Genomic DNA, 27313 nt, shown 5'->3' on the forward strand with positions numbered 1-27313 from the left:
TAAAACAATAAGAGTTTATTCAAGAGACGAGTGTGAGTCGAGTCTGAAGTCCCTGTTTGTACAACTTCAGTGTGATCCGAGTCCAAGTCCCAGACCCGAGCCCCCACGTCTGCCACAAGCTAACCAGCTAACTGGTTAATGTTCTACTAGCTGGACAAAAGGCCGTAAACAGATATGTTAAATGAGAAGTTTGACATTAGCTGGTGTGAGATTCGTCCCTCTGAACCTGAAGTTCTGGTCACGTCGGATCTGGTTTGGCTGAGTCACTGAATAATGAATCAGATGAAAATATGGATTCAAAATAAAGTTTATTGAAGTAGATTCTGGCTGAACGAACTCGGAAACATCGAGACGGTTTTCAGTAACATGAAGGACCTGCGGGGTGAAAACCTTTTATACATCTACATTCTCCAATAAAAAACAGCCGAGGTTTGAAAGAGAAATTTCTTTTCTGGGTTTATTCGTAAACTTTGAGCTGTCAATCATTCTTACGAGTCAGAAAGTTGTTTCATCTCAACAAGAAAATTCAAGTGTCCATAAAGATGGAGACACAGCTGCAGCAGAAACATGTGGTACGAGAAAGTCTGGAAAGCTGAACTCTTGGACATCACGGTTACACATTCAGACATGAACAAACCTGCAAGTCCGTACTTCACACTGACATGCCGATCCAGTCGGTGCTGATAGAAGCTGCCCTGTATAATGCCCGTTGCATCAAATATTCAATTAGCTTTTATTCCATAATTGCAAGTGCAAATATTAACAATGAAATTTAAAATTGTGTGCATACGTGTGAGGAACCTGCGCACATTCAGGCAGCTCTCGGTTGGCAGAGACGTCATCGTTCTTCTTTTTCATCCAATCAGATGCTCGCAGTCTTTTTGGTGAAGGTTGGAAGTAAAAATAAAACACAAAAAAACACCAGCGGCTGTGAAATAACCGAGAGGAAGCTGTACAAAAAACAACAAAACAGCACATCACAACCGGATGGGACCCCATCTTCATGCTGGACCTCGAGAGGCCACAACCGGGTCCCACTGCAGACCGGACCCCGGCGGACGTCTTCATGCTGGACCTCGAGGGGCCACAACCAGGACATGAAGCTTCGTCCTGAACAGACAACGGCTACAAGCTACGTCATGCTAACAAAACACAACTCATGTCAAACTCCATCTGAGATACAAAAATACATCAGTGGTCTGTATTTAAACCATCAAATATACAGCTGACGACAGGCCGACTGGTCCACGTTACGAGCTGACAGGAGCTGGTCGGAACAACAGAAAGTCACCACAGGAGACCACGAACAAACAGATCCAACTGTACATTCACTTCATGCTGAGGATGAGGCCAAAAGAAATCTGTACAGAAATGTTGCTGAATTTCAAAGAACCACGATCCATCTGAACCTCTTCAGGTTGATGTGCCAAGTCGTGTGCAAACCTCCGTGTGGGAGAAGCGATGCCTTTTTCTGGTTGCATTGATTGTTTTCTGGGTAACAGTCGATGCCTTGGGTGGCAGATGAGCCAGCAGCTTTAGTACAGAATCTGTGGAGGTCGGAGGGCTGCTGGCAGATCATCTCTGTGGTAGAGACACATAGAGAAACCATGTGTCACCATGTGACATATATGTTGTTTTGTAACATTTACATGTGACATTTATGTTGTTTTGTAACATTTACATGTGACATATATGTTGTTTTGTAACATTTACATGTGACATATATGTTGTTTTGTAACATTTACATGTGACATTTATGTTGTTTTGTAACATTTACATGTGACATATATGTTGTTTTGTAACATTTACATGTGACATATATGTTGTTTTGTAACATTTACATGTGACATTTATGTTGTTTTGTAACATTTACATGTGACATTTATGTTGTTTTGTAACATTTACATGTGACATATATGTTGTTTTGTAACATTTACATGTGACATATATGTTGTTTTGTAACATTTACATGTGACATTTATGTTGTTTTGTAACATTTACATGTGACATATATGTTGTTTTGTAACATTTACATGTGACATTTATGTTGTTTTGTAACATTTACATGTGACATATATGTTGTTTTGTAACATTTACATGTGACATATATGTTGTTTTGTAACATTTACATGTGACATATATGTTGTTTTGTAACATTTACATGTGACATTTATGTTGTTTTGTAACATTTACATGTGACATTTATGTTGTTTTGTAACATTTACATGTGACATATATGTTGTTTTGTAACATTTACATGTGACATTTATGTTGTTTTGTAACATTTACATGTGACATATATGTTGTTTTGTAACATTTACATGTGACATATATGTTGTTTTGTAACATTTACATGTGACATATATGTTGTTTTGTAACATTTACATGTGACATATATGTTGTTTTGTAACATTTACATGTGACATTTATGTTGTTTTGTAACATTTACATGTGACATTTATGTTGTTTTGTAACATTTACATGTGACATATATGTTGTTTTGTAACATTTACATGTGACATATATGTTGTTTTGTAACATTTACATGTGACATTTATGTTGTTTTGTAACATTTACATGTGACATATATGTTGTTTTAAACATTTACATGTGACATATATGTTGTTTTGAACATTTACATGTGACATATATGTTGTTATGAACATTTACATGTGACATATATGTTGTTTTGAACATTTACATGTGACATATATGTTGTTATGAACATTTACATGTGACATATATAATCTATTTATGTAACAACACAAGAGTCTCCAAACAACACAGATATCTAGCTGTTGTGAAGCATGGAGCAGCATGGATTTATAGGCATGTCCTCATGTTGTGCACGTGTAGAAATGATGAAATGTTTGCACGCTGACTCTCTAAAGGAGACAAACCTTTGAAAAGTGCTGGACCTCCTTCACAATGTGTCCCATACATTTCACAACTCTACAAGGTCTTTCTAGTTTTAACAAATGAGACTCAAACTCAAGGAAACATTCATTGTTTCTGGCTTTATTCTGAGCACATGCAGCCATCATGTTTGTTTTAAGCTGCTTTGGACTGATGTGTCAGAAATAAAGTTGAATAATAATTAATGAAAGTTAATGAAGGCAGGAAGTGCTGTGCATACTGACCTGTGATTGGCTGCCTCCTCATGGCGACACTACAGTGTGCTGCTGAGGATCTCTGACACCTGGGCGTTGGTTTGGTCATCTGAGTCCACATCCTGGGTGGCGGCTTCCTCGGGATCCTCCCCCTCTCCTCTAGACTCTGCCTCAGCTACAACCACCGACACACCTGCGGCCACCTCCCCCTCCTCGCAGCCTCTCCTTTCCTGCTCCGACGACTGCTCCTTGCAAGGCTCCACGAAGATCCTGCGAACGTGGGGTGGAGGCTTGCGGTGTCGGCCCTTGCGGCTCTCCAGGATGCAGGAGGCGTGGCTAACAAAGGTGGTGCCCTGCGGAGAGGGCAGGTCCCCCGGTGAAGGCAGGTCAGGGTCCAGCTGTTTGGTGTAGACGCCTTCAGAAAGAGATCCGGTGAAACTCTCTCCGCTGTGGCCCTTGAGCCAGCGCTGGGGCCCGCTGAAGTACTGGCCCCGATGGCTCCTGGAGAGCAGCTTGCGTTTAGCTGGGGGGTTAGGGGGGGTCCTCAGGGGGGCGGTGCCCTCTTTGGAAAGGGAGAGACCCTCCAGAGACTTGGTGGTATCAGACAGAGCCGGGGACAGGGGGAAGGACAGGGAAAGATCTTTGGAGGACCTGGGGCACAATGGTAGAGATGGGGACATGGGGAGGGTCCTGGAGCGAGGGGGCGGGTGAGGCGGGCTAGGGGCAGAGAGGGGAGAGTCTGTGGATGGAGAGAGGGAGGTGGGGGCGTCTGTGGGCGGGCAAACACTGTACCTGAGAGGAAGCCAGAGTAATCAGGTTAATTCTCACACTTGAATGTTTCTGGAATATTCGGATGAATTCAGGTTCCGTTAACATGAGAATTCATTGTGGTGTCACATGACAAACATGACAGCTGATCCCTTAAAACTCCTTTAGTTTTTTTTGTTTGTTTGTTTTTACTATTTTTGGTCTGACATGATCTTTGGCTGCTCCTGATTGGACGTTACCGTCAATCTAAGCTCTCTGATTGGTGGAAAGTCTGACAGGAAGTGGCTTCATCATCATGTCCAGGTCTAAATAGAGGTCTCTTAGCAACATAGTAGTGATGGTGATGTTTTTATGGTGAAATGTGATAAATAATGCTGTTATCATGGATCATTGTGGATTTACCAGATAGAGTCTCTGAATAAAACTACATTTAGTGGCTGGATTGTAAACCTCCTGAAAGGGATAGAAATGCTGGAAAACTTCTGTAGATCAGCTAAAGCAGAGGACACTAACAAGCAGACCGTTTGATCTGGACCCAGAACCTGTTCCATATGGACGCGGAGTTAAAAGTTTTGCAGTCTTCTCGGTAGCAAACCAGTTGCATGTGAGATAAGCCGTTCGACGTGATGTCCTCAGCCAATCAGGGCGTGAGGCTCCAGGTGTGGCGGTAAACTGGCAGCCAGATCAAAGCAGAGATACAGGCGACGGCGCCAGAGAAAAGCAGCACAGTCGCTTGTTGTTTTTCTGTTAAGTCTCTTGCAGATATCATCAGTTGTGGGTTTTTTAGACTTGTTTTTGAGCCTATTGGGGTTTTAATAAACCCGCTCTCTCCTGATTCCATCAGACGCACCGCTGCAGCAGGGAAGGGAGACATATTTCTGTCATCAAAACCAGCGGCCAGCAAAAAAAAAGACAAACAACGCGTGATTAAAAAAAACAAAAGAACGGCGTTAATTAATCGTTTCGTTAACGTGCCCAGCCCTAACACATAGTCATCATGATCTCCCGGGCCTTGACTCCTAACGTTTTTCTCTAACTGGACCTCTTTAAAGTTTAGTTGAATACCCCTGACCTAAAGGGTCACAACTGACCCCACAGAGCGACGCAGTTCCGTTCCTGAGACACCGATGATGGTGGAAGAGATAGACCTCGGGGAGATCTGGAGTTTTAAAGGTTAATCTGAACCTAAGCCGGATCAAGCTGTCTGGAAGGGAACACTGATGAATTCTGAGTCACCTGAGCTCGTGAACCTGCAGGACGTCGGGGGCGCTGCCGCCCAGCGAGTGAACGGCCTGCTGGGACAGATCTGGACCCGGAGAGTAGAGCAGGTCCAGCTCGCGGGGGCTCAGGGCGTCGCTGGAGTCATAGTCACTGTCAGTGGGCAGGAACACCTCGGAGGACCCGTCTTCATCGGAGCCGAGCAAAGGTTCTGTTGGGAAGAGGTCGGGATGAGGCTTCTAGGTGTGTGTGTGTGTATGTGTGTCTGTGCAGTCATACTCACCACTGATTGGTTTCCTTCGGCGGTGTTCAGGTGAGGGTGAAGGCGTTGGCAGGTAATCCATGGTGGAGGAAGTGGAGTCAGTCTTCTGCTGGCCGGAGTCGCTCTCTGGAGCGGTGACGTCCACCAGGCAGGTGATGGGAACGCCGCCGCGGGGCTGCTTGTAGCGGGCGTATTGCAGGGCGTCCGTGATCCAACGGAGGTCACGCCGCACCTCGTCCAGCTGCTACACACACACATAATTTCCCCACAAACACTTCTTATACACATCCTGGTTATTTTTCTGGTAAATATTCAGTAAATGTTCAGTAAAGTAAATCTGAACAAACCTGCTAATTATTCTGTTTCTCTGGTTTCTGCAGGAAAAACTCAAACATCACAACATGCAGCTTGATCAGGAGAACTGTGTCGTGACTTTTGGTAGTAACAGGCTGCAGTGTTCCAGAAACTAAAAAAAATGGATACATTTCTCCCATAGAAATAATATTGTTTTACTGATCCATCCATCCATTTTCTTCCGCTTATCCGGAGTCGGGTCGCGGGGGCAGCTGCCTAAGCAGAAAAAACCCAGACTTCCCTCTCCCCGGCCACATTCACCAGCTCATCCGGAGGGATCCCGAGGCGTTCCCAGGCCAGCCGAGAGATGTAGTCCGTCAGGCGTGTCTTGGGTCTTCCCTGGGGGCTGCGAATCGTTCCAGTGAGAGCTGAAGGTCAAGGCCCGATGAAGCCAACAGAACCACATCATCCGCAAAGAGCAGAGACCCAATCCTGAGGCCACTGAAACGGATCCCCTCAACACCTCGGCTGCGCCTAGAAATTCTGTCCATAAAAGTTATGTACAGAATCAGTGACAAAGGACAGCCTTGGCGGAGTCCAACCCGCACTGGAAACGATTCTGATTTACTGCCGGCAATGTGGACCAAGCTCTGACACCGGTCGTACAGGGACAGGACAGCTCGTATAAGCGGGTCCGGCATTCCGTACTCCCGGAGTACCCCCCACAGGAGTCCCCGGGGAACACGGTTGAATGCCTTCTCCAAATCCACAAAACACATGTAATTTGGTTGGGCAAACTCCCAAGAGGGTGTAGAGCTGGTCCACTGTTCCACGACCGGGACGAAAACCACACTGCTCCTCCTCAATCCGAGGTTCAACTATCCGACGGACCCTCCTCTCAAGCACCCCTGAATAGACCTTACCGGGGAGGCTAAGGGGTGTGATCCCCCTGTAGTTGGAGCACACCCTCCGGTCCCCCTTTTTGAAGAGGGGGACCACCATCCCAGTGTGCCAGTCCAGGGGAACTGTCCCCGATGTCCACGCGATGCTGCAGAGGCGTGTCAACCAAGACAGCCCTACAGCATCCAGAGCTTTAAGGAACTCTGGGCGAACCTCATCCACCCCTGGGGCCTTGCCACCAAGGAGCTTTTTAACTACCTCAGCGACCTCAGCCCCAGAGATAGGAGAGCCAGCACCAGCTACCACAGACTCTGCTTCTTCATCGGAAGATGTGTTGGTGGGATTGAGAAGGTCTTCGAAGTATTCCTTCCACCGCCTCACAACGCCCCGAGTCGAGGTCAGCAGCCCCCCATCCCTACTGTACACAGTGTTGACGGAGCACTGCTTTCCCCTCCTGAGCCGCCGGATGGTGGACCAGAATCTCCTCGAAGCTGTCCGTAAGTCATTCTCCATGGCCTCTCCAAACTCGTCCCAAGCCCAAGTTTTTGCCTCAGCGACCACCGAAGCTGCGCTCCACTTAGCCCACCGATACCCATCAGCTGCGTCTGGAGTCCCACTGGCCAAAAAGGCCTGATAGGACTCCTTCTTCAGCTTGACGGCATCCCTTACTGCCGGGCAAGCCACTACAGAGACCAGAACCGAAACAGAAGGCTGCAGGAACGGCCATGCATCCAGACAGAAGGAGGCAGAGGAAGTCCACAGCCAACGCCCCCCCAACCCCCCCGACAAGTGATGGAGGACACGTCTGAGACGTGTCTGATAGAGGACATGTCTGACACAAACCTACTAGGTGTCTCGGGGCTCGGTTAGGGTGAGACGTTTTCATAAACTCATGTCTAAACTTTACTCTGAGTCAAAGCTGAAGGAGCTGCTGACTTGAAGACACCACGCACACACATAATCTGAACCAAACCTGACTTGGTTCTCACCTGGATGTAGTCCAGGATTAGCTGATGTCTGTGCTTGGCTGTGGTCACCTCGCTGTTAGTGATGGCCTCCCGCAGGGCCTGCTGGGTAATGAGGGAGTCCAGGTCCAGGACGGAGGACAGGCGGCAGTACAGATTGATGAACTTCTCCTTGTAGGTGCAGAAGTGAACTGAGGGAGGACAGAAATGACCAGGAGATCTCCGTCAGTAAAGAGCAGAGTTCTGGTTCCTTCATCCAGACAGAAAACATCTAAAATAATGAATCCATAAACCTGCAGAGTGAAGCTGGAGACTGGCCTGACCCAGCAAGACACATTTATGAGGAAATAAACCTCAGGGTCAAAGGATCATATTTCATATTCGTCCCTTCTTCAGCTTCCTGTTAAATCCAGAATAGAATTTAAAATGCTTCTCCTCACATATAAAACTCTTAGTGACCAAGATCCACTTGATCTTAAAACTCTCAGAGTTCCAGGTTTCCCATCAGAGCCTCACTCTCAGACTGCAGGTTTACTGAAGGTTCCTAAAGGTTCTAGAAGTAGAACGGGAAGCAGAACCTCCAGTTATCAGACGCCTTTACTGAAGCAGGAAAATCTGAGAAGGTCTGGCATTGGATCAGGGTTCTGATGGTCTGAGGTTGGATCAGGGTTCTGATGGTCTGGGATTGGATCAGGGTTCTGATAGACTGGGATTGGATCAGGGTTCTGATGGTCTGAGGTTGGATCAGGGTTCTGATGGCCTGGGATTGGATCAGGGTTCTGATGGTCTGGGGCTGGATCAGGTCTGTCCATCCTTCTCCTTCTGGTTCTCCCTCGCCTACAGAACCTGTACTCTGGTGGTTCTATCTTCGTCTGCTCCTCATCGTCATGATGAAGGAAATGATTTCCAGCCTCTAATGGACAAAGTGTTTATTGTTATCATCAGTATTTGTCGTGGATCTTCTCCAGAGCTGGAATTTGTTTCAGCCTCAGCATCAGGGTTTTTCTTCTGGAAGAAAAGCTTTACCATGACCATGTGTCTGTGAGAGCATGTGTGTGTGTGTGTGTGTGTGTGGTTACCGAGCTCAAACATTTGCAGCGGGAGGTAGAGGAACCCCGATAGAGGGGTGTAGGGGTTGGACTGTCCGGGGGCGGAGCAAACATCATCAGCAGCCGGGAGCAGCAGCAGGAAGGAGACGCCATGGCCGAGCTCCACCACCTCCTGACTGTAGAGACGAAAGTCCTGGGCCTGTGCACACACACACACACAGCTGGGTTACGTGCACGCCCCCAGTCATAAACCAAACCATGAGCATAAACGTGACACGCAGCGCTGACACGCTCCATGAAACACGAACACCCTCGCTCGTGTCGGAGCATGAGGCTCTGAAAGCTGCCAAGTAGCTGCTGGAAGCTGCTGTTTGAGGAGGAGGAGGATGAGTTCTGTCCTTCATCCTCTCGCACATCCATCCATCATCATCCTCAGCTTCTGCTCCACAGCTTCAACACTGACACTGCTTCAGAAAGCCGACAGTCAGGTTTCTGGGGAATGTAAAGGAATCCATCGACGCTATATATACATGTGTGTCTGTGTGTGTGTGTACCCATATATCTACATAAATATACATATATATACTGGGGAACCAGGGTACCATGGCGAGAAATGGGCTACTGGAACACTAAACAGACGCCACTGGACGTGAGATGCGAATAAAGCCGCTAAGATAAGCTAAGATAAGCTACGATAAGTTAAGATAAGCTAAGATAAGTTAAGATAAGTTAAGATAAGCTAAGATATGCTAAGATAAGCTAAGATAAGTTAAGATAAGTTAAGATAAGTTAAGATAAGCTAAGATATGCTAAGATAAGCTAAGATAAGTTAAGATAAGCTAAGATAAGATAAGCTAAGATAAGCTAAGATAAGTTAAGATAAGGTAAGATAAGCTACGACAAGCTAAGATAAGTTAAGATAAGGTAAGATAAGCTATGACAAGCTAAGATAAGCTAAGATAAGATAAGTTAAGATAAGCTAAGATAAGTTAAGATAAGCTAAGATAAGCTAAGATAAGTTAAGATAAGCTAAGTTAAGCTAAGATAAGTTAAGATAAGCTAAGATATGCTAAGATAAGCTAAGATGAGTTAAGATAAGCTAAGATAAGTTAAGATAAGCTAAGATAAGTTAAGATAAGCTAAGATATGCTAAGATAAGCTAAGATAAGTTAAGATAAGCTAAGATAAGATAAGCTAAGATAAGCTAAGATAAGTTAAGATAAGGTAAGATAAGCTACGACAAGCTAAGATAAGCTAAGATAAGCTACGATAAGTTAAGATAAGCTAGGATAAGTTAAGATAAGTTAAGATAAGCTAAGATATGCTAAGATAAGTTAAGATAAGCTAAGATAAGATAAGCTAAGATAAGCTAAGATAAGTTAAGATAAGGTAAGATAAGCTATGACAAGCTAAGATAAGCTAAGATAAGATAAGTTAAGATAAGCTAAGATAAGTTAAGATAAGCTAAGATAAGTTAAGATAAGCTAAGTTAAGCTAAGATAAGTTAAGATAAGCTAAGATATGCTAAGATAAGCTAAGATGAGTTAAGATAAGCTAAGATAAGTTAAGATAAGCTAAGATAAGCTAAGATAAGCTACGATAAGCTAAGATATGCTAAGATAAGCTAAGATATGCTAAGATAAGTTAAGATAAGCTAAGATAAGCTAAGATAAGTTAAGATAAGCTAAGATAAGCTAAAATATGCTAAGATAAGTTAAGATAAGCTAAGATAAGTTAAGATAAGCTAAGATAAGCTAAGATATGATAAGCTAAGATAAGCTAAGATAAGTTAAGATAAGGTAAGATAAGCTACGACAAGCTAAGATAAGCTAAGATAAGCTACGATAAGTTAAGATAAGCTAGGATAAGTTAAGATAAGTTAAGATAAGCTAAGATATGCTAAGATAAGTTAAGATAAGCTAAGATAAGATAAGCTAAGATAAGCTAAGATAAGTTAAGATAAGGTAAGATAAGCTACGACAAGCTAAGATAAGCTAAGATAAGATAAGTTAAGATAAGCTAAGATAAGTTAAGATAAGCTAAGATAAGCTAAGATAAGTTAAGATAAGCTAAGTTAAGCTAAGATAAGTTAAGATAAGCTAAGATATACTAAGATAAGCTAAGATAAGTTAAGATAAGCTAAGATAAGCTAAGATAAGCTAAGATAAGTTAAGATAAGCTAAGATAAGCTAAGATAAGCTACGATAAGCTACGATAAGCTAAGATATGCTAAGATAAGCTAAGATATGCTAAGATAAGTTAAGATAAGCTAAGATATGCTAAGATAAGTTAAGATAAGCTAAGATAAGCTAAAATATGCTAAGATAAGTTAAGATAAGCTAAGATAAGTTAAGATAAGCTAAGATAAGCTAAGATATGCTAAGATAAGCTACGACAAGCTAAGATAAGCTAAGATATGCTAACATAAGCTAAGATATGCTAAGATAAGTTAAGATAAGCTAAGATAAGCTAAAATATGCTAAGATAAGTTAAGATAAGCTAAGATAAGCTAAGATATGCTAAGATAAGCTAAGATATGCTAAGATAAGCTAAGATAAGTTAAGATAAGCTAAGATAAGCTAAAATATGCTAAGATAAGTTAAGATAAGCTAAGATAAGTTAAGATAAGTTAAGATAAGCTAAAATATGCTAAGATAAGTTAAGATAAGCTAAGATATGTTAAGATAAGCTAAGATAAGTTAAGATAAGTTAAGATAAGCTAAGATAAGATAAGATAAGGTAAGTGGGCACATGGATAAGGACATGACAGAGACACAGGAAGACTTTGGTAAAAGTACCAGAGGAGCCAAACACCAGCTGCTGGTTGGTAGAACTGTCACCTGAGACTGTAAAACCAGGCAGACCAGCCTGTTACTGCCTTGATTGATTACCAGAAAGCCTCTGACCCAATGCCACATACATGATCCTGGAAAGCCTGAAGCTGTATGAGATCAACACTCGAAGAACCTTTCTTTACTAACTCAATGAGGCTGTGGCAGACCACCCTGGAGGCAACTCCAAGCCAGTTGCACAAGTCTCCATCACATGTAGTATACCAAGGATCTGCTCTGCATAGGCCTGAACCCCCTCAGCCATTTAATCAACAGACTGGCCACCGACTCAGGAATGGGCCACCATCAGTCACCTCATCTACATGGATGCAGTTTTGATGCATTGCTAGTATTGTTTCAGTGTTAGATTTCTAAGTTAAAATTTCTTTTAAATCTTTTATTTATTTATTTATTTAACTCCCACTGAGATTAGAAACATCTTTTACAGGGGAGTCCTGGTCCAGGACAGGCAGGTACTGAGTAAAACGCAGTTAAAACCAGATTGAATCGTTTGTAAATCCTGATTAGATCCAGATGAAGCTATTTTCTGAAGGATGTGGACTGCTCATGTAGTTTGACCAGCTGATTCCTAAAGTCAGGCTGCAGGTGTGCATACCTGGTGCAGAGGTAGGTTCATGTGCTTCAGCAGGGACTTGATGGCCGTCTGCAGCTCGTAGTACAGTAAAGGGGCGTGGCTTCCTGCCCGAGGCTCCGCCTCCTCGCTGTCCTCCTCACTGCGATCCTTCTCACCTGCAGCCGCCAGCGTCTGGATCCAGTCCCACTCCTCCCTGAAACAACAAACACACTGTTCACCTGAACTATCCGCTGGTGAGGCGTTCAGGCGCATCAGGGGAAATGTTATCTTGTAACCATGGCAACCAGGCCGACGGACACATTTGCAGTTTCGTTTATCCCTCTCAGTGACATCGCATGGTCGGTGACCTGTGATTGCCTGGGTATGACGTGGATTCATGTTAAAAAACAACATCACAGCAACAGCGTTCGTCTGTCATGTTCTCTGTGCTGCCCGGGCTCATCGGTAGGTTCAGCTCACCTGGGTTTCTTTGATACTCTGCCTCTGCCATAGTTCCTGCTCTGACAGGCTCATCAGTCCAATTCAGCCCACCTGGGTTTCCCAAATTGCTGCTTGGTTTCTCTGCACTACTTAATCTCTCTTCAGTCTCTCCTTCTCTGCCAGATTATCAGCCAAGTTGAGATCCAGCTTTCAGCTGTCTCCAGACTGCCTACTGTTTTCGTCCTTGGATTACCCCTCTTGCATTGCCCTTGTCGGATTCCTCTTGCCTGGTTTCTTGGATTTCTGGATTTTGACCCATGCGTTGGTTCTGGACTCCGAGCCTCGCCTGTCGTCTTGGATGAGTACTCCATCTGACCATTGCCTGCCTTCTGACCTTGACTCTGGATTTTGGACTTTTTCAGCTCCCCACCTTCCCCCTCCAGGACTAGACGGCTTCTTTAAGTCTTGTCGGACTCTTGCCCCTTTGCTCAATAAATCTGGTTTCTTTGTATTCCTACTGCTGTGTGTGGTTGAATTTCGGGTCCTCACAGTCAATCATTGCACCTTCTGTTTAACTCTGGACGGATTTTCCAGCTTTCCAATCGGCCTCCAGTGGGAACGCTGCTCTGTCAAGAGTTCAGACATTCCTGAGACAGTCGGCAGAAACATTCTGCACCAAGACAATCTGATTGGACGGGACACACAAGGATGTCCAGAAACACACACACATGCAGGCTGAGGGTGTAATGCGTGTCAGGCAGGCAGGTGGATGTGACCTGGAGGGAACAGATGAAGGCAGTAAACTCAACTAGAACAAAACCTCAGTTTGACCAACTTCCCTGTATTTACCAACCAGAACCAGATGGAGAACCTGCTGCAGTAGAAGCTGGATAGAGTCGTGTTTCCTTTGTCTTCCATCCACTTCCTTTTATGAGACTTTTTAACCCCTAAACCTCCAGCAGGTCTCCCTGAGGTCTATTTCCTTCACCAGCAGCGGTGGTGTGTAGCTCTGTGGGGTAAATGTGATGGATATTTTACCCTTTAGATGATCTACAGAAGTTTTCCAGGCATTTCTGTCCCGTCCAGGAGGTTTACAATCCAGCCACTAAATGTAGTTTTATTCAGTGATGTAGTGTATTTATACGTCATAAAAAGATCATTATCACTACTATGTTGCTAAGAGACCTATTTATACCTGGAAATGATGTCACTTCCTGTCAAACTTTCCACCAATCAGAGAGCTTAAATTGATGGTAATGTCCAATCAGGAGCAGCCAAAGAGAGTTTACGTTGGAGCTTACGTCAGCCTTCGATACGGTTGACCATCACATCCTACGCGATAGACTGGTTGGTAGATCAGGGTCTGACTTGGATTGGCTCTCTTCTGCTACTTCTCATTACCGATCTCCCCCTTATCGGGTCCATGGTGGTGTGCCACATGGTTCAGTTTTATTGTATTTGTATTTTCTCTCATCACTGCTACGCAGATGATATTCAGTTCTACACCTCGTTCCACCCAAATGAAATGTCCAAACTCCAGTTTGTTAAAGTGCCAGGACTCTGTTAAATCTTTCTTCAGTTAAATCAAAACAAATAAAACACAAATTACCCACAAATTGATTTTTATGCAGTTTTTTTGTTGGTTTTTTTAACAGTGTCAGATTCATTTTGGGTCATTAATGGAAAAAAGTCCCCTCACAAAAACTGTTACAGGAAGTAATCTTCAGATCAACTTCCATCTTAATCAAAGCTTCCAGATATGTAATTATTAAACCATATTAACCCATTAAATGCTAATTTGGTCACATGATGTCACTGATTTTTCTTAAAGAAAAAAAGGTTGTTTCCCATATTAAAAAAATTTAACAAGTATTTGGTCATTTTTTTCAGGACTGAAGTTGATTAAAAAATTTTAGCATTAAAAGTGGAAAACCTTGAACTGGTAATGTGTCCTGTTGATATTTAAGAAAATTTTAAAGAGAAATATATCCTTACAAAAACATCCCATATGGGGAAACACATCCATACTGGTGGCCAATAACTAAGGGAAAAATGTCCTGGTAGGACAGAAAAAGTTCAAAGTTCACGCAGATGAAGTCTTTCATTAACACTGATGTCCCCCATATTTCAGAGATTGTCCTTTCCAGATTTTTCTAGACTTCCTGAATCCTTTTTCTAACATTCTGCTCTGTAGATGCTGAAAAACTGAAGTTCTTTCTAATCTGTCTTTGAGAAAAGTTTGTTAAACTTCTCTCTGATGGACCAAAGTGATGAACCGCATCTCCTTCATGCTGGAAAGACCAAACATTTAGTGAAAGCTGCTTTTATACATAATTGTGGCACCCTCACCGCAGGTTTGCAGTCTCTGGACACTTTAGAAACTTTTGTCTTTATTTGAATCCAGAAAAAAACTTTTACCGTGTTTCTTTCTGTAGCAAATTACAGATAAGTTTATAAATATAAGAAAGTTGGTCAGCAAAGGCAGTGACAGTTATTTTGTTGTGTTTGCGACTCGGTGGATGCTTTTATGTTTTCTGTGTTCTGTGTTTTATTGTGAAGCACTTTGGGATTTTTTATTCTTCAAAGGTGTTAAATACAAAAAAATGTACGTTAGTTTATATATCACTGAGTAGTAAAACGGTAATACACACTAAAACTCAGTTTCCTACGCTTTAATCATGTTTGCATGCAAGTAATACTAGGTTAATTAGTTCAGGCTGGCTGTCGTATGGTGCAGGCAGTTTTTTGTACAGCAGAGTGAAATCTTGGAGGTTCAGTAACGGAAAAACTGGCTCTAGTTTTTATCTGTTTTATAGTGGAAAATTTAAGTTCAAGCTCTGTGCAAATGTCTAAAAACAAAAGTCATTGAACTGTTAACAAGATGTGTCTGCTGATGTTTCTCTTATTTCAAATAGCACTTCAGTACGCCACATGCACATCAGTGCATATTAAACCTTTGAAGCCCAACCCCACCCAAAATGGGAAAAATGTAACTTTTTTAATGTGAAGTCTTTAATTAATATAAGGCATTAATGTATTATTGTTATATCCACAAGGGGGCAGTAGACAAGCATCAGATTGTTTGGGGATGGGGGGGCATCTTCATAAGGACTGAGACATGACAGACATCACCTGCTATAAAAACTAATAAAACAGAACCGTGATGTTTATTTTATACTGTTTCTCAAAGTTTAGAGCCTAATGGTCATAAAACCAGACTGAAAATGTATTTTGGGTCAAACATGAATGTTTAGAAATAATATAGTTGCTGCAGGTGATCAACTGTTAGCATGGTGTTAGCATGGTGTTAGCATGGGGTTAGCATGGTGTTAGCATGGGGTTAGCATGGTGTTAGCATGGTGTTAGCATGGGGTTAGAATGGTGTTAGCATGGTGTTAGCATGGGGTTAGCATGGGGTTAGCATGGTGTTAGCATGGTGTTAGCATTGTGTTAGCATGGGGTTAGCATGGTGTTAGCATGGTGTTAGCATGGGGTTAGCATGGTGTTAGCATGGGGTTAGCATGGTGTTAGCATTGTGTTAGCATGGGGTTAGCATGGTGTTAGCATTGTGTTAGCATGGGGTTAGCATGGGGTTAGCATGGTGTTAGCATGGTGTTAGCATTGTGTTAGCATTGTGTTAGCATGGTGTTAGCATGGTGTTAGCATGATGTTAGCATGGTGTTAGCATTGTGTTAGCATGGGTTAGCATGGTGTTAGCATGGGGTTAGCATGGTGTTAGCATTGTGTTAGCATGGGGTTAGCATGGTGTTAGCATTGTGTTAGCATGGGGTTAGCATGGGGTTTGCATGGTGTTAGCATGGTGTTAGCATGGGGTTAAACATTAATCCTCAGTTTTACTGTAATTTCCTCAGAAACAGTAACAGACTCGACTTCTTAGGACCCATTCTCTGGGTCTCTAGGTCTCTGGGTCTCTAGGTCTCTGGGTCTCTGGGTATCTAGGTCTCTGGGTCTCTGGGTGTCTAGGTCTCTGGGTCTTTGGGTCTCTGGGTCTCTGGGTCTTTGGGTCTCTAGGTCTCTGGGTCTCTAGGTATCTGGGTCTCTGGGTCTCTAGGTCTCTAGGTCTCTGGGTTTCTGGGTCTCTAGGTCTCTGGGTCTCTGGGTCTCTAGGTATCTGGGTCTCTGGGTCTCTGGGTCTCTAGGTCTCTAGGTGTCTGGGTATCTGGGTCTCTAGGTCTCTGGGTCTCTGGGTCTCTAGGTCTCTGGGTCTCTGGGTCTCTAGGTATCTGGGTCTCTGGGTCTCTAGGTCTCTAGGTGTCTGGGTCTCTAGGTCTCTAGGTGTCTGGGTCTCTAGGTCTCTGGGTCTCTGGGTCTCTAGGTCTCTAGGTCTCTGGGTCTCTAGGTATCTGGGTCTCTAGGTCTCTAGGTGTCTGGGTCTCTGGGTCTCTAGGTCTCTAGGTATCTGGGTCTCTGGGTCTCTAGGATTCTAGGTCTCTGGGTCTCTGGGTCTCTAGGTATCTAGGTATCTAGGTCTCTGGGTCTCTAGGTCTCTAGGTGTCTGAGTCTCTGGGTCTCTGGACACCAAGAATATGAAGATGAAGCTGATGGCCACACAGTAGCTTCCTGAACATGTGAACAGGGATTTAAGCGTTGAAATGTGTGTGTGTGCTAAGACAGAACCTGGACACGTTGGCGTTGTCTCGGATGCGGGTGTGGCAGAGCATGTTGGGGGTCCGTTGGGACACCAGGACTCTGATCTGGTCCACGGAGCTGCTGAGCTTCAGGTAGCCCAGGTAGAGGCCAGGGGCCAGGTGGTGGTTGCTGCGCCGCTGGTATGCCAGAATGTCCTGCAGACCAAGACCAGAACCAAAACCAGGACCAAGTTCAGCTATTCAGAGATGTAACTCGGGAGTCAAAGGTATGGCCCGGGGGCCAAAACTGGCCAATCAGATGTTCTAACTGGTCCTCAAAATGAAAAACATAAAAGAGTTTTAGCAAAATTATAAAAAAAAAAGCAACAAACATTTCTATAGAAGTTTTATGTTCTCAGTTTAAAAGTAAAACGTGTCCAGGTCAGGAGGAGAACCTATTCAGCTTTCTGACTTCAGTTTGTACGACGAGGCGAGCCAGTTCAGCCAGTCCAGATTACCACACATGTGGAAATGGACATGTATGTACATTTAAAATAACTTCTAGGAAAAGTTTCTCTGATCACGTGGAAACTGGATACACCTGGAATTAAACGCTGGTTTATACATCAATGCTGGTCTGGGAGCTGTTACATACTTGTAAAATAAATTTACATAATAAAATAAAAATAAATACTTATTAATAAATAAAAATTCATTCATCATCTGTACCGCTTACATTACGGGTTGCATGTAAGCTGGAGCCTATCCCATCAGGTGAGAGGCAGGTACACCTGGACAGACTACACCTGGACAGAATACACCTGGAGAGACACACCGGCTCAGACACCGCCGGGTCAAACTAGGTCAGCGTCAGGGACTGAGGAACCAGGGTACCATGGTGAGAAATGGGCTACTGGAACACTAACCAGACGCCACTGGACACGAGATGTGAACCCTGTTGGATGATACTATAGTAACCATGGTGGGCGGGGCTACATGGAGACAATGTGGGAAATATGGATACTTCCATACCCACATTCTACACTGACACAGAAACAACTCGTAGCTCAGTCCAACATCCACAAACACCAGCTGCTATCACAGTTAGAGATTGAGGAGATACAACACGCTAATGCTACACCAAGGTAGAACCAGGACAGTAGGTCAGAAGGTGGAGCCAGGACTGTAGGTCAGTAGGTGGAGCCAGGAAATGGTTAGAAGGTAGAGACAGGACGGTAAGTCAGGAGGTGGAGCCAAGACGGTAGGTCAGAAGGTGGAGACAGGACGGTAGGTCAGGAGGTGGAGCCAAGACGGTAGGTCAGAAGGTGGAGACAGGACGGTAGGTCAGGAGGTGGAGCCAAGACGGTAGATCAGATGGTGGAGACTGGAAGGTAGATCAGATGGTGGAGTCAGGACGGTAGATCAGATGGTGGAGACTGGAAGGTAGATCAGATGGTGGAGTCAGGACGGTAGATCAGATGGTGGAGTCAGGACGGTAGATCAGATGGTGGAGTCAGGACGGTAGATCAGATGGTGGAGTCAGGAAGGTAGATCAGATGGTGGAGTCAGGAAGGTAGATCAGATGGTGGAGTCAGGACGGTAGATCAGATGGTGGAGTCAGGACGGTAGATCAGATGGTGGAGTCAGGACGGTAGATCAGATGGTGGAGTCAGGAAGGTAGATCAGATGGTGGAGTCAGGACGGTAGATCAGATGGTGGAGTCAGGACGGTAGATCAGATGGTGGAGTCAGGACGGTAGATCAGATGGTGGAGTCAGGAAGGTAGATCAGATGGTGGAGTCAGGACGGTAGATCAGATGGTGGAGTCAGGACGGTAGATCAGATGGTGGAGTCAGGACGGTAGATTCCTTGGGTACCAGCCCCCAGTGATGAATGAGATGAATGAGAGAGCAACTGACCTGAGGGATGAGATCGTGGCTAAGATGAGAGCCTGTCAACCCGACACCGACTAGAAGAATGAGAGAAGAAGCACCAGAAAGTCTTCTAGCTGATGTGAATGCAGCACTAAGGACAATCCCTACTGCGACCATCAAGGTGGTCCAGACAGAGGGCATCACTGATCCACACCACCAGGATCTACAGCAGGGACATGGGAATGTCATTTGGACTGGAGAAATGTGGCCGAATGGTAACAAAGAGAGGGAAGGTGGTCCATAGAGAGGACGCTGCACTCCCAGAGGGCAGAATAACAGATGTTGAGGAGACCTACAAGTAAAACAGCAACCATGAAGAACCACAAGGAAACATATCTGCAACGAGTAAGTCCTGAGAAGTCAGCTCAATGTAAAGAACAAGATCTGGAAAAATTCCAGCGATGCCCTGTCAGGGATCAAACACCCTGCTGGGATAATAAGCTGGCCAAAAGAGGAAGTTCAGACCACAGATGTTAAAACATGGAAGATGTTCACCATGCATGGAGGTTCCACCCCAGGTCCAAAGTTCAGAGGCTACACAATAAGCTCAAAGAGGGAGGCTGAGGACTAGTGAGCATCAGGGCCGCTATCCAAGATAAAACATCCGAACCCCATGAAAAATAAAACAGGAAGATGGACCCAAGTGATGAAGCACTGAGTGTCTCAGACGGTGGAACCTGGAGGAGAACGAAGTGGAGGAACGATCATGGGAGGAAAGTTTGGTGTACCAGATAAGACTGGTCTCATTAGTGGTGGATGAGGTCGTATAAGGCGGGACGTGAAGCTACCAGCAGGAAGAAAGTTTCCTTTCCTTTAGCTGTCATGGAGGAGGGTTCATCCAGCTCTTTACGTGAGGCGTTCAGGGCCACCTGATTTGGTAAACTCCAGACAGAAGCACGAATATGTTTGGTAGAAAATCAGCCCATTAATAAGAATCTGATCCAGTAAAACCTGATGAACTGGTATCTGTATGTTACTGCAACAGGTCACATGACATCCCTCCACAGGTATGAACAGGTGTAAATCCGCCCTTCCTCACCTGTATGGTGATGATGAGGATGTCCAGGGCATAGGGCTCCTCAGGTGTGGAGAGAGATTTCTTCTGACTCTGCAGTTTGGTCACCTGCATCCACTTCCCGCTGAACAGCGAATGCTGGCTCTCCGTGTCGCGGATCGTCACCAGCAGCACGTTGCCATGGCGATCCTTGATGGGTTCGTAGTGGACCCGACCCAGATTGTGGGTCCCCAGGAGGTTCTGCAGGTGGAACAGGACAAGCTGAAATAAATCCAAGAACAAGGACACAAAGCGAGCTGGTAGAGAAGCGGGTCTGACCTGCAGCTGGCCCGTGGCGGTGAGCATCTTGTGTCTGGCCTGCAGGGTGGACGAGGACGACATGGACACGGACATGCTCTGTCTCAGCCACCGGACATCCTCCCACATACAGGACAGCTGCAGAAACACACACACACACACAAAACAAACAGTGTTTACTGCAGACGGAGGGGCTTGATGAAGGAAAACCCCAGAACGACATGTCACCCCACGTCCAAGATTTCTAATTCTTCCTAAAACATTTCGCTGTTGTTCGCTATCGAGGACGGCAGCTACATTTGTCTCTGTCATGTTTTTGTTTTCCATGTCCTCCTGCGTCTGTTTGAGAAAAAAGTCCTCACACTTTGAAGATCCGGCGTCTGTGGTGTAGAATCCGTGACGGGAGTAAACCGAGTTCCTAACGGCGTTACTTTTCCAGTAATGAGTAATTAACTAATTTCTCTTTCCATCGTTACACTGCCGTTACTGTTATGTAACTTTACTGAAGGCGCGTTAATGTTTGAGGGCATTGCACTGCCAGAGTAACGGGGTAGGTACTTCTACAAGAGGTTAATTACTTTTATAATGCTGTAACTCTACAATGATTAATTACTTTTTAAAAGTAACATGCCCACAGTACACACAGTGTAGATGTGTGAATCACCAGAAGATTCAGAGAATTAGTAGGAATCTCTGTATGCATGGGACAAGGCTGGATGCTGGTGATCTTCTCCATTAAAAGCAGACATGATTCTCTACTGGAAACCACTGCATGGACTCAGGAAGACTTCCAGAAACCACTGTCTGTGAACACAGTTCACCCTGAAACCCACAAATGCAGGTTAAAGCTCCATCATGCAGAGAAGAAGCCAGATGTGAACAGGATCCAGAACCAGCTTCTTCCATCTTCTCTGGACCAAAGCTCATTTAAAACGGTCTGAGGCAAAGTGGAAACCTGGATGAAGATGTGAACTAGTTTGTGGAAAGCATGGGCGGCGTGTCCTGCAGACTAAAGAGGAGAGGGAGCATCCAGCTTGTTATCAGTGGACAGGTGGAAAGCTGCATCTCTGATGGGATGGGGCTGCATTAGTGCCTATGGGGTGGGCAGCTTCCACATCTGTGAAGCTCCATCAATGCTGAAAAGTACATGGAGGTTTTAGAGCAACATCTGGGAAAAACATGAACTGGACTGATGTGTTCTGGTCTGACGTGAACTGGTCTGACGTGGTCTGGCCTGACGTGAACTGGTCTGACGTGAACTGGTCTCACGTAGTCTGGCCTGACGTGAACTGGTCTGACGTGATCTGGCCTGATGTGATCTGGTCTGACGTGTTTTGGTCTGACGTGAACTGGTCTGACTTGATCTGGTCTGACGTGAACTGGTCTGACGTGTTCTGGTCTGACGTGAACTGGTCTGACGTGATCTGGTCTGACGTGTTCTGGTCTGACGTGAACTGGCCTGACGTGAACTGGTCTGACGTGAACTGGCCTGACGTGAACTGGTCTGACGTGGTCTGGCCTGACGTGAACTGGTCTGACGTGATCTGGTCTGACGTGATCTGGTCTGACGTGAACTGGTCTGACGTGGTCTGGCCTGACGTGAACTGGTCTGACGTGATCTGGTCTGACGTGAACTGGTCTCACGTAGTCTGGCCTGACGTGAACTGGTCTGACGTGATCTGGCCTGATGTGATCTGGTCTGACGTGTTTTGGTCTGACGTGAACTGGTCTGACTTGATCTGGTCTGACGTGAACTGGTCTGACGTGAACTGGTCTGACGTGATCTGGTCTGACGTGTTCTGGTCTGACGTGAACTGGCCTGACGTGAACTGGTCTGACGTGGTCTGGCCTGACGTGAACTGGTCTGACGTGATCTGGTCTGACGTGATCTGGTCTGACGTGAACTGGTCTGACGTGATCTGGTCTGACGTGAACTGGTCTGACGTGAACTGGACTGATGTGTTCTGGTCTGACGTGAACTGGACTGATGTGAACTGGTCTGACGTGAACTGGACTGATGTGAACTGGACTGACGTGAACTGGACTGATGTGAACTGGTCTGACGTGAACTGGACTGATGTGAACTGGTCTGACGTGAACTGGTCTGACGTGAACTGGTCTGACGTGAACTGGACTGATGTGAACTGGACTGATGTGAACTGGCCTGACGTGAACTGGTCTGACGTGATCTGGTCTGATGTGAACTGGTCTCACGTAGTCTGGCCTGACGTGATCTGGTCTGACGTGTTCTGGTCTGACGTGAACTGGCCTGACGTGATCTGGTCTGACGTGATCTGGTCTGACGTGAACTGGTCTGACGTGAACTGGACTGATGTGAACTGGTCTGACATGAACTGGTCTGACGTGAACTGGACTGAAGTGTTCTGGTCTGACGTGAACTGGTCTGACGTGAACTGGACTGATGTGTTCTGGTCTGACGTGAACTGGACTGATGTGAACTGGTCTGACGTGAACTGGACTGATGTGAACTGGTCTGACGTGAACTGGTCTGACGTGAACTGGACTGATGTGTTCTAGTCTGACGTGAACTGGACTGATGTGAACTGGTCTGACGTGAACAGGACTGATGTGAACTGGTCTGACGTGAACTGGTCTGACGTGAACTGGACTGACGTGAACTGGACTGATGTGTTCTGGTCTGACGTGAACTGGACTGACGTGAACTGGTCTGACGTGAACTGGTCTGACGTGAACTGGACTGACGTGAACTGGACTGATGTGTTCTGGTCTGACGTGAACTGGACTGACGTGAACTGGACTGACGTGAACTGGTCTGACGTGAACTGGACTGATGTGAACTGGTCTGACGTGAACTGGTCTGACGTGAACTGGACTGATGTGTTCTGGTCTGACGTGAACTGGACTGATGTGAACTGGTCTGACGTGAACTGGACTGATGTGAACTGGACTGATGTGTTCTGGTCTGACGTGAACTGGACTGATGTGAACTGGACTGACGTGAACTGGACTGATGTGTTCTGGTCTGACGTGAACTGGACTGATGTGAACTGGACTGATGTGTTCTGGTCTGACGTGATCTGGTCTGACGTGAACTGGTCTGACGTGAACTGGACTGATGTGAACTGGACTGATGTGAACTGGCCTGACGTGATCTGGTCTGACGTGAACTGGACTGATGTGAACTGGACTGACGTGAACTGGACTGATGTGTTCTGGTCTGACGTGAACTGGACTGATGTGAACTGGACTGATGTGTTCTGGTCTGACGTGATCTGGTCTGACGTGAACTGGACTGATGTGAACTGGACTGACGTGAACTGGACTGATGTGTTCTGGTCTGACGTGAACTGGACTGATGTGAACTGGACTGATGTGTTCTGGTCTGACGTGAACTGGACTGATGTGAACTGGACTGACGTGAACTGGACTGATGTGTTCTGGTCTGACGTGAACTGGACTGACGTGAACTGGACTGATGTGAACTGGCCTGATGTGATCTGGTCTGACGTGAACTGGACTGATGTGAACTGGACTGATGTGAATTGGCCTGACGTGATCTGGTCTGACGTGAACTGGACTGATGTGAACTGGTCTGACGTGAACTGGACTGATGTGTTCTGGTCTGACGTGAACTGGACTGACGTGAACTGGACTGATGTGTTCTGGTCTGACGTGAACTGGACTGATGTGTTCTGGTCTGACGTGAACTGGACTGACGTGAACTGGACTGATGTGAACTGGTCTGAGGTGAACTGGACTGATGTGTTCTGGTCTGACGTGAACTGGACTGACGTGAACTGGACTGATGTGAACTGGCCTGACGTGATCTGGTCTGACGTGACTGGACTGATGTGAACTGGACTGATGTGAACTGGTCTGACGTGATCTGGTCTGACGTGAACTGGACTGATGTGAACTGGCCTGACGTGATCTGGTCTGACGTGAACTGGACTGATGTGAACTGGACTGAAGTGAACTGGACTGATGTGAACTGGACTGTGCAGCGTGACCAGAAGGGGGCAGCATAGTCTCTGCTGCTGTAATTCAGTACGAGTAGTTTCTCTACCTGGAAACTAACCTGGGAGGAAGAAACACAGCCAAACACCAAAGCTCATGTGAGCGTTTGGGTGAACTTCGAAACTCCTCCAAGACCCAAGAAGATCATGAATGATCAAGATGTTTTTGGTAACTTAAACTCCAGAGAGGCGCTGATTAGGAAACATCAACACACCAACGTCACGCTCTGTTTTTCTCATGTAGCATCGTTAGCAGAAACATATAAACTACCGGCTAAAAATACCAGTTTCTGTTTTTAAAATAGTGAATGTACGGTGGCCGTATGGGCCAAAATACTTCCACACATATTTGTTTTAATGCGTGCTGTCTTCTTCTATGGTGCTTTTAAGGCGCTACTGATCCCAAACGGAGCTCCAGCTCCTATAAAGCTGCAGCTTTAAAGCTTCACAGTTGTTTGTCCTTTCAGAGACACCGTAGTAAAATGGGTGGCAGCTGGTGTGTATGTGGAGTCACGGTGAGCAACAGGAACAGATTTTAATGACAGATTTAAATTTTCTCTTGTGGTTTTGTCGCCCGCTGCAGCTTTATTTACAGAAAAGTGGCGACTACAGTAACTTCTCAGATTTAAAAAATTATTCACCACAAATCTGCAATAAAGAAAATGTTCTATTGTAAAGATATTTATTTATTTTTACATTTTATTCTTAAATTCACACATTATTTAATATTTTTATGTTAAAATCAATAAAAAATAAATCAGATTTTACCGTTATTTTAACGCTACTCTGAGCGAAGCATCCCACCTCGGATTATTTTTTGATTGTTGACATCTTCTCTTTCCAGAAGTCGTCAGAGCTGCAGAGAACGAGTAAGGTGAACGTTTCTGGAGTTGCAGGGTCATGTGACCTACCTTGGTGAACCAGAGGAAGTCCTGCATGAGGGAGCTGCTGTAGGAGTCGTCCACCTCCACGATGGGGATCTGGTCCTCAGCCGTCACCAGTAAACTGTCCCTGTGGTAGAAGACGGCGGCCAGGTAGATCCCCCTGCACACAGGGAGGAGGACTTAAGGAGAGGAGGACATACGAAGCTCAGCATCTTCATCCTCAACCTCACACTGCAAACCTTTTCAGTGTCTTCACAAACTTGTTGGAGGAGTCGAAGAGGTGTTTGAGGCTTCTGGAGACGGACTGCTTCCTGCTGGGGTTCTGCAGCTTGGACGTGTCTGTAGACCAGAAGGAGACAGAGGAACCATCAGCTGGATTCAGACAGGACCAGGACACCTGATGAGAGGCGGCTGGAAGGTGGTCCAGGTCTGACGGGGTCAGTGGGGTCGGCTCAGTCAGACTGAACGCCGTCTATCTTCCCCCCGGCCGTCCGTGGCGATGCCAATCTCCGGACCGCAGCGCCGCTTTGGACTCCGGCTAATTACGCCTCACATAATTACCGTTCTGCCCGGCGGCTCGGCTGCAGACGCCCGTTCAGGGCCGCCGCAGAGATACACGATGGAGGACGGGAGGAGACGTGCAGGGAAACAGAGCGTCTGCATGCATTTCATCTGAGACTTCAAACGCCAGATCTCTCCTGGGATCAGAGAGATTATCTACATAATTACAAGAATAATAAAGCCTTTGATTACAGGAAGAGCCGGCAGAAACAGATCTCTGAGGACAGGTTACAGGTTTCCCTTTAGTCCAACAGACCAGAACTGCAGCAGCTTAAAGTGGATTTTACAAATATTTTCAGCCTGAAAACATGAAGTCTACACAGTGGAACTGTGGAACCTACCGTGTCCTCCCCTTTATGATAATGGATCAGATTTATGGGGGTGATGTTTTTATTAAGGCACCAAAGCGCTTTAAACTGCATCCATTATTCATTTACACACACATTTACACACAGATGGCGGAACCCATCACCACCTTCCCGACCCATCAGGAGCAGGTCTTGGGGGACACCTCGACATGAGCGCTCCGGCTGGGGATCGAACCGGCAGGACGACCACTCCACCCACTGAGCCATGCCGCCCCCTTTATGACCACAGTGGAGCATCTTCTGATGCTACTTCCAGCAGGATAATGCACCATGTCACAAAGCTCAGATCATCTCCACCTGCTTTCTAGAACATGACGATGAGTTCACTGGACTCCAACGGCCTCCACAGCCACCAGATCTCAGTCCCGTAGAGCAGCTTTGGTAAAAGGACGGTCCAGAAAGAAACCTGGAGACATGAGCTGCAAAACAAGCGACTTTTTAAACTAAATCATGAATAAGATAAAAGATGTTGTGATTAAAACAGGTTGCTGATTCCTGGTGGGAAACCAGATGTGTGTTTTTATTCTAACTCCACGTCGTCAGGCTGCAACACGGCGCTGCAGCGCAGCCTGAACAGCAGCAGCGTTGTGCAGAAAAGGCTGCGCTTGTTCTTCCAGAGGCAGGTTGAGGCGTGAAACAGTCGCTGTGTGTCTGCAGCGCTGGAGGCTAACTGCAGCTGACAAGTGGATAATATGACAGCAGCTCGCCGGCCTACTGTGCAGCGCCGCCGTCACGCTGGATAAATAAAGAAATGAGTTCAGGATGGAGGTGATTAATGAGGCCACCACCTGAACAGAAAGCTCCGAGCAAACACGTTCTTCATCCCTGAAATTTATGTTTAATAGAAAGTTCCACACTGACACCAACAGACCAGCTTCGTTTCTCATGAAAAATAAGAAAAGACGAAACATTGACTGAGTTTGTGTTAATGAAGAATTTAAAACGATGGAAACAACGCAGGGACTCAACACGTCTATATTCCAGATGAAGATCTTTATTCATACAAAGTGGGAGAGGATCATGAAACCGTGGAGGTCTGTACTTTAGGTTCAGTAGTGGGCGTGGCCTCCATGTGAACCTGGTTCATCCATGACGACCACAGGAGTCGATCTACCAGTCCTGGTGGTCTCTGGAAACGGCCAATCAGGTTGTAAGGTGTTGGGGTGTGAACACAGGTTCTACTAGAGGACAACGGTCCTCGTACCAGCTCATGGAGTCTGTTTCTGACAGTCTGAGCAGAAACATGAACATTAGTG

At 45.6% G+C, this 27313-nt stretch overlaps 1 protein-coding gene across 2 annotated transcripts in view; it reads right to left on the reverse strand.

Moving 5' to 3' along the window:
- Positions 1-291: 291 nt before the first annotated feature.
- ankfn1 (ankyrin repeat and fibronectin type III domain containing 1) overlaps positions 292-27313 on the reverse strand; it is a 137555-nt gene continuing 110533 nt past the window's right edge. For both annotated transcript variants that reach the window (XM_041973998.1, XM_041973997.1), the window contains exons 16-27: positions 25368-25467; positions 25156-25288; positions 20268-20384; positions 19974-20189; positions 17051-17217; positions 12014-12185; positions 8597-8765; positions 7542-7708; positions 5380-5602; positions 5115-5307; positions 3141-3902; positions 292-1581 (exon numbers count right to left, since the gene is read on the reverse strand). In XM_041973998.1, the coding sequence (XP_041829932.1) occupies positions 3170-3902; positions 5115-5307; positions 5380-5602; positions 7542-7708; positions 8597-8765; positions 12014-12185; positions 17051-17217; positions 19974-20189; positions 20268-20384; positions 25156-25288; positions 25368-25467 (2390 nt within the window). In that variant the 3' untranslated portion in view covers positions 292-1581; positions 3141-3169. The remainder of the gene's footprint in view (positions 1582-3140; positions 3903-5114; positions 5308-5379; positions 5603-7541; positions 7709-8596; positions 8766-12013; positions 12186-17050; positions 17218-19973; positions 20190-20267; positions 20385-25155; positions 25289-25367; positions 25468-27313) is intronic.

The sequence above is a fragment of the Melanotaenia boesemani genome, chromosome 21, assembly GCF_017639745.1.
Source record: "Melanotaenia boesemani isolate fMelBoe1 chromosome 21, fMelBoe1.pri, whole genome shotgun sequence".
In the NCBI taxonomy this organism is placed as follows: domain Eukaryota; kingdom Metazoa; phylum Chordata; class Actinopteri; order Atheriniformes; family Melanotaeniidae; genus Melanotaenia; species Melanotaenia boesemani.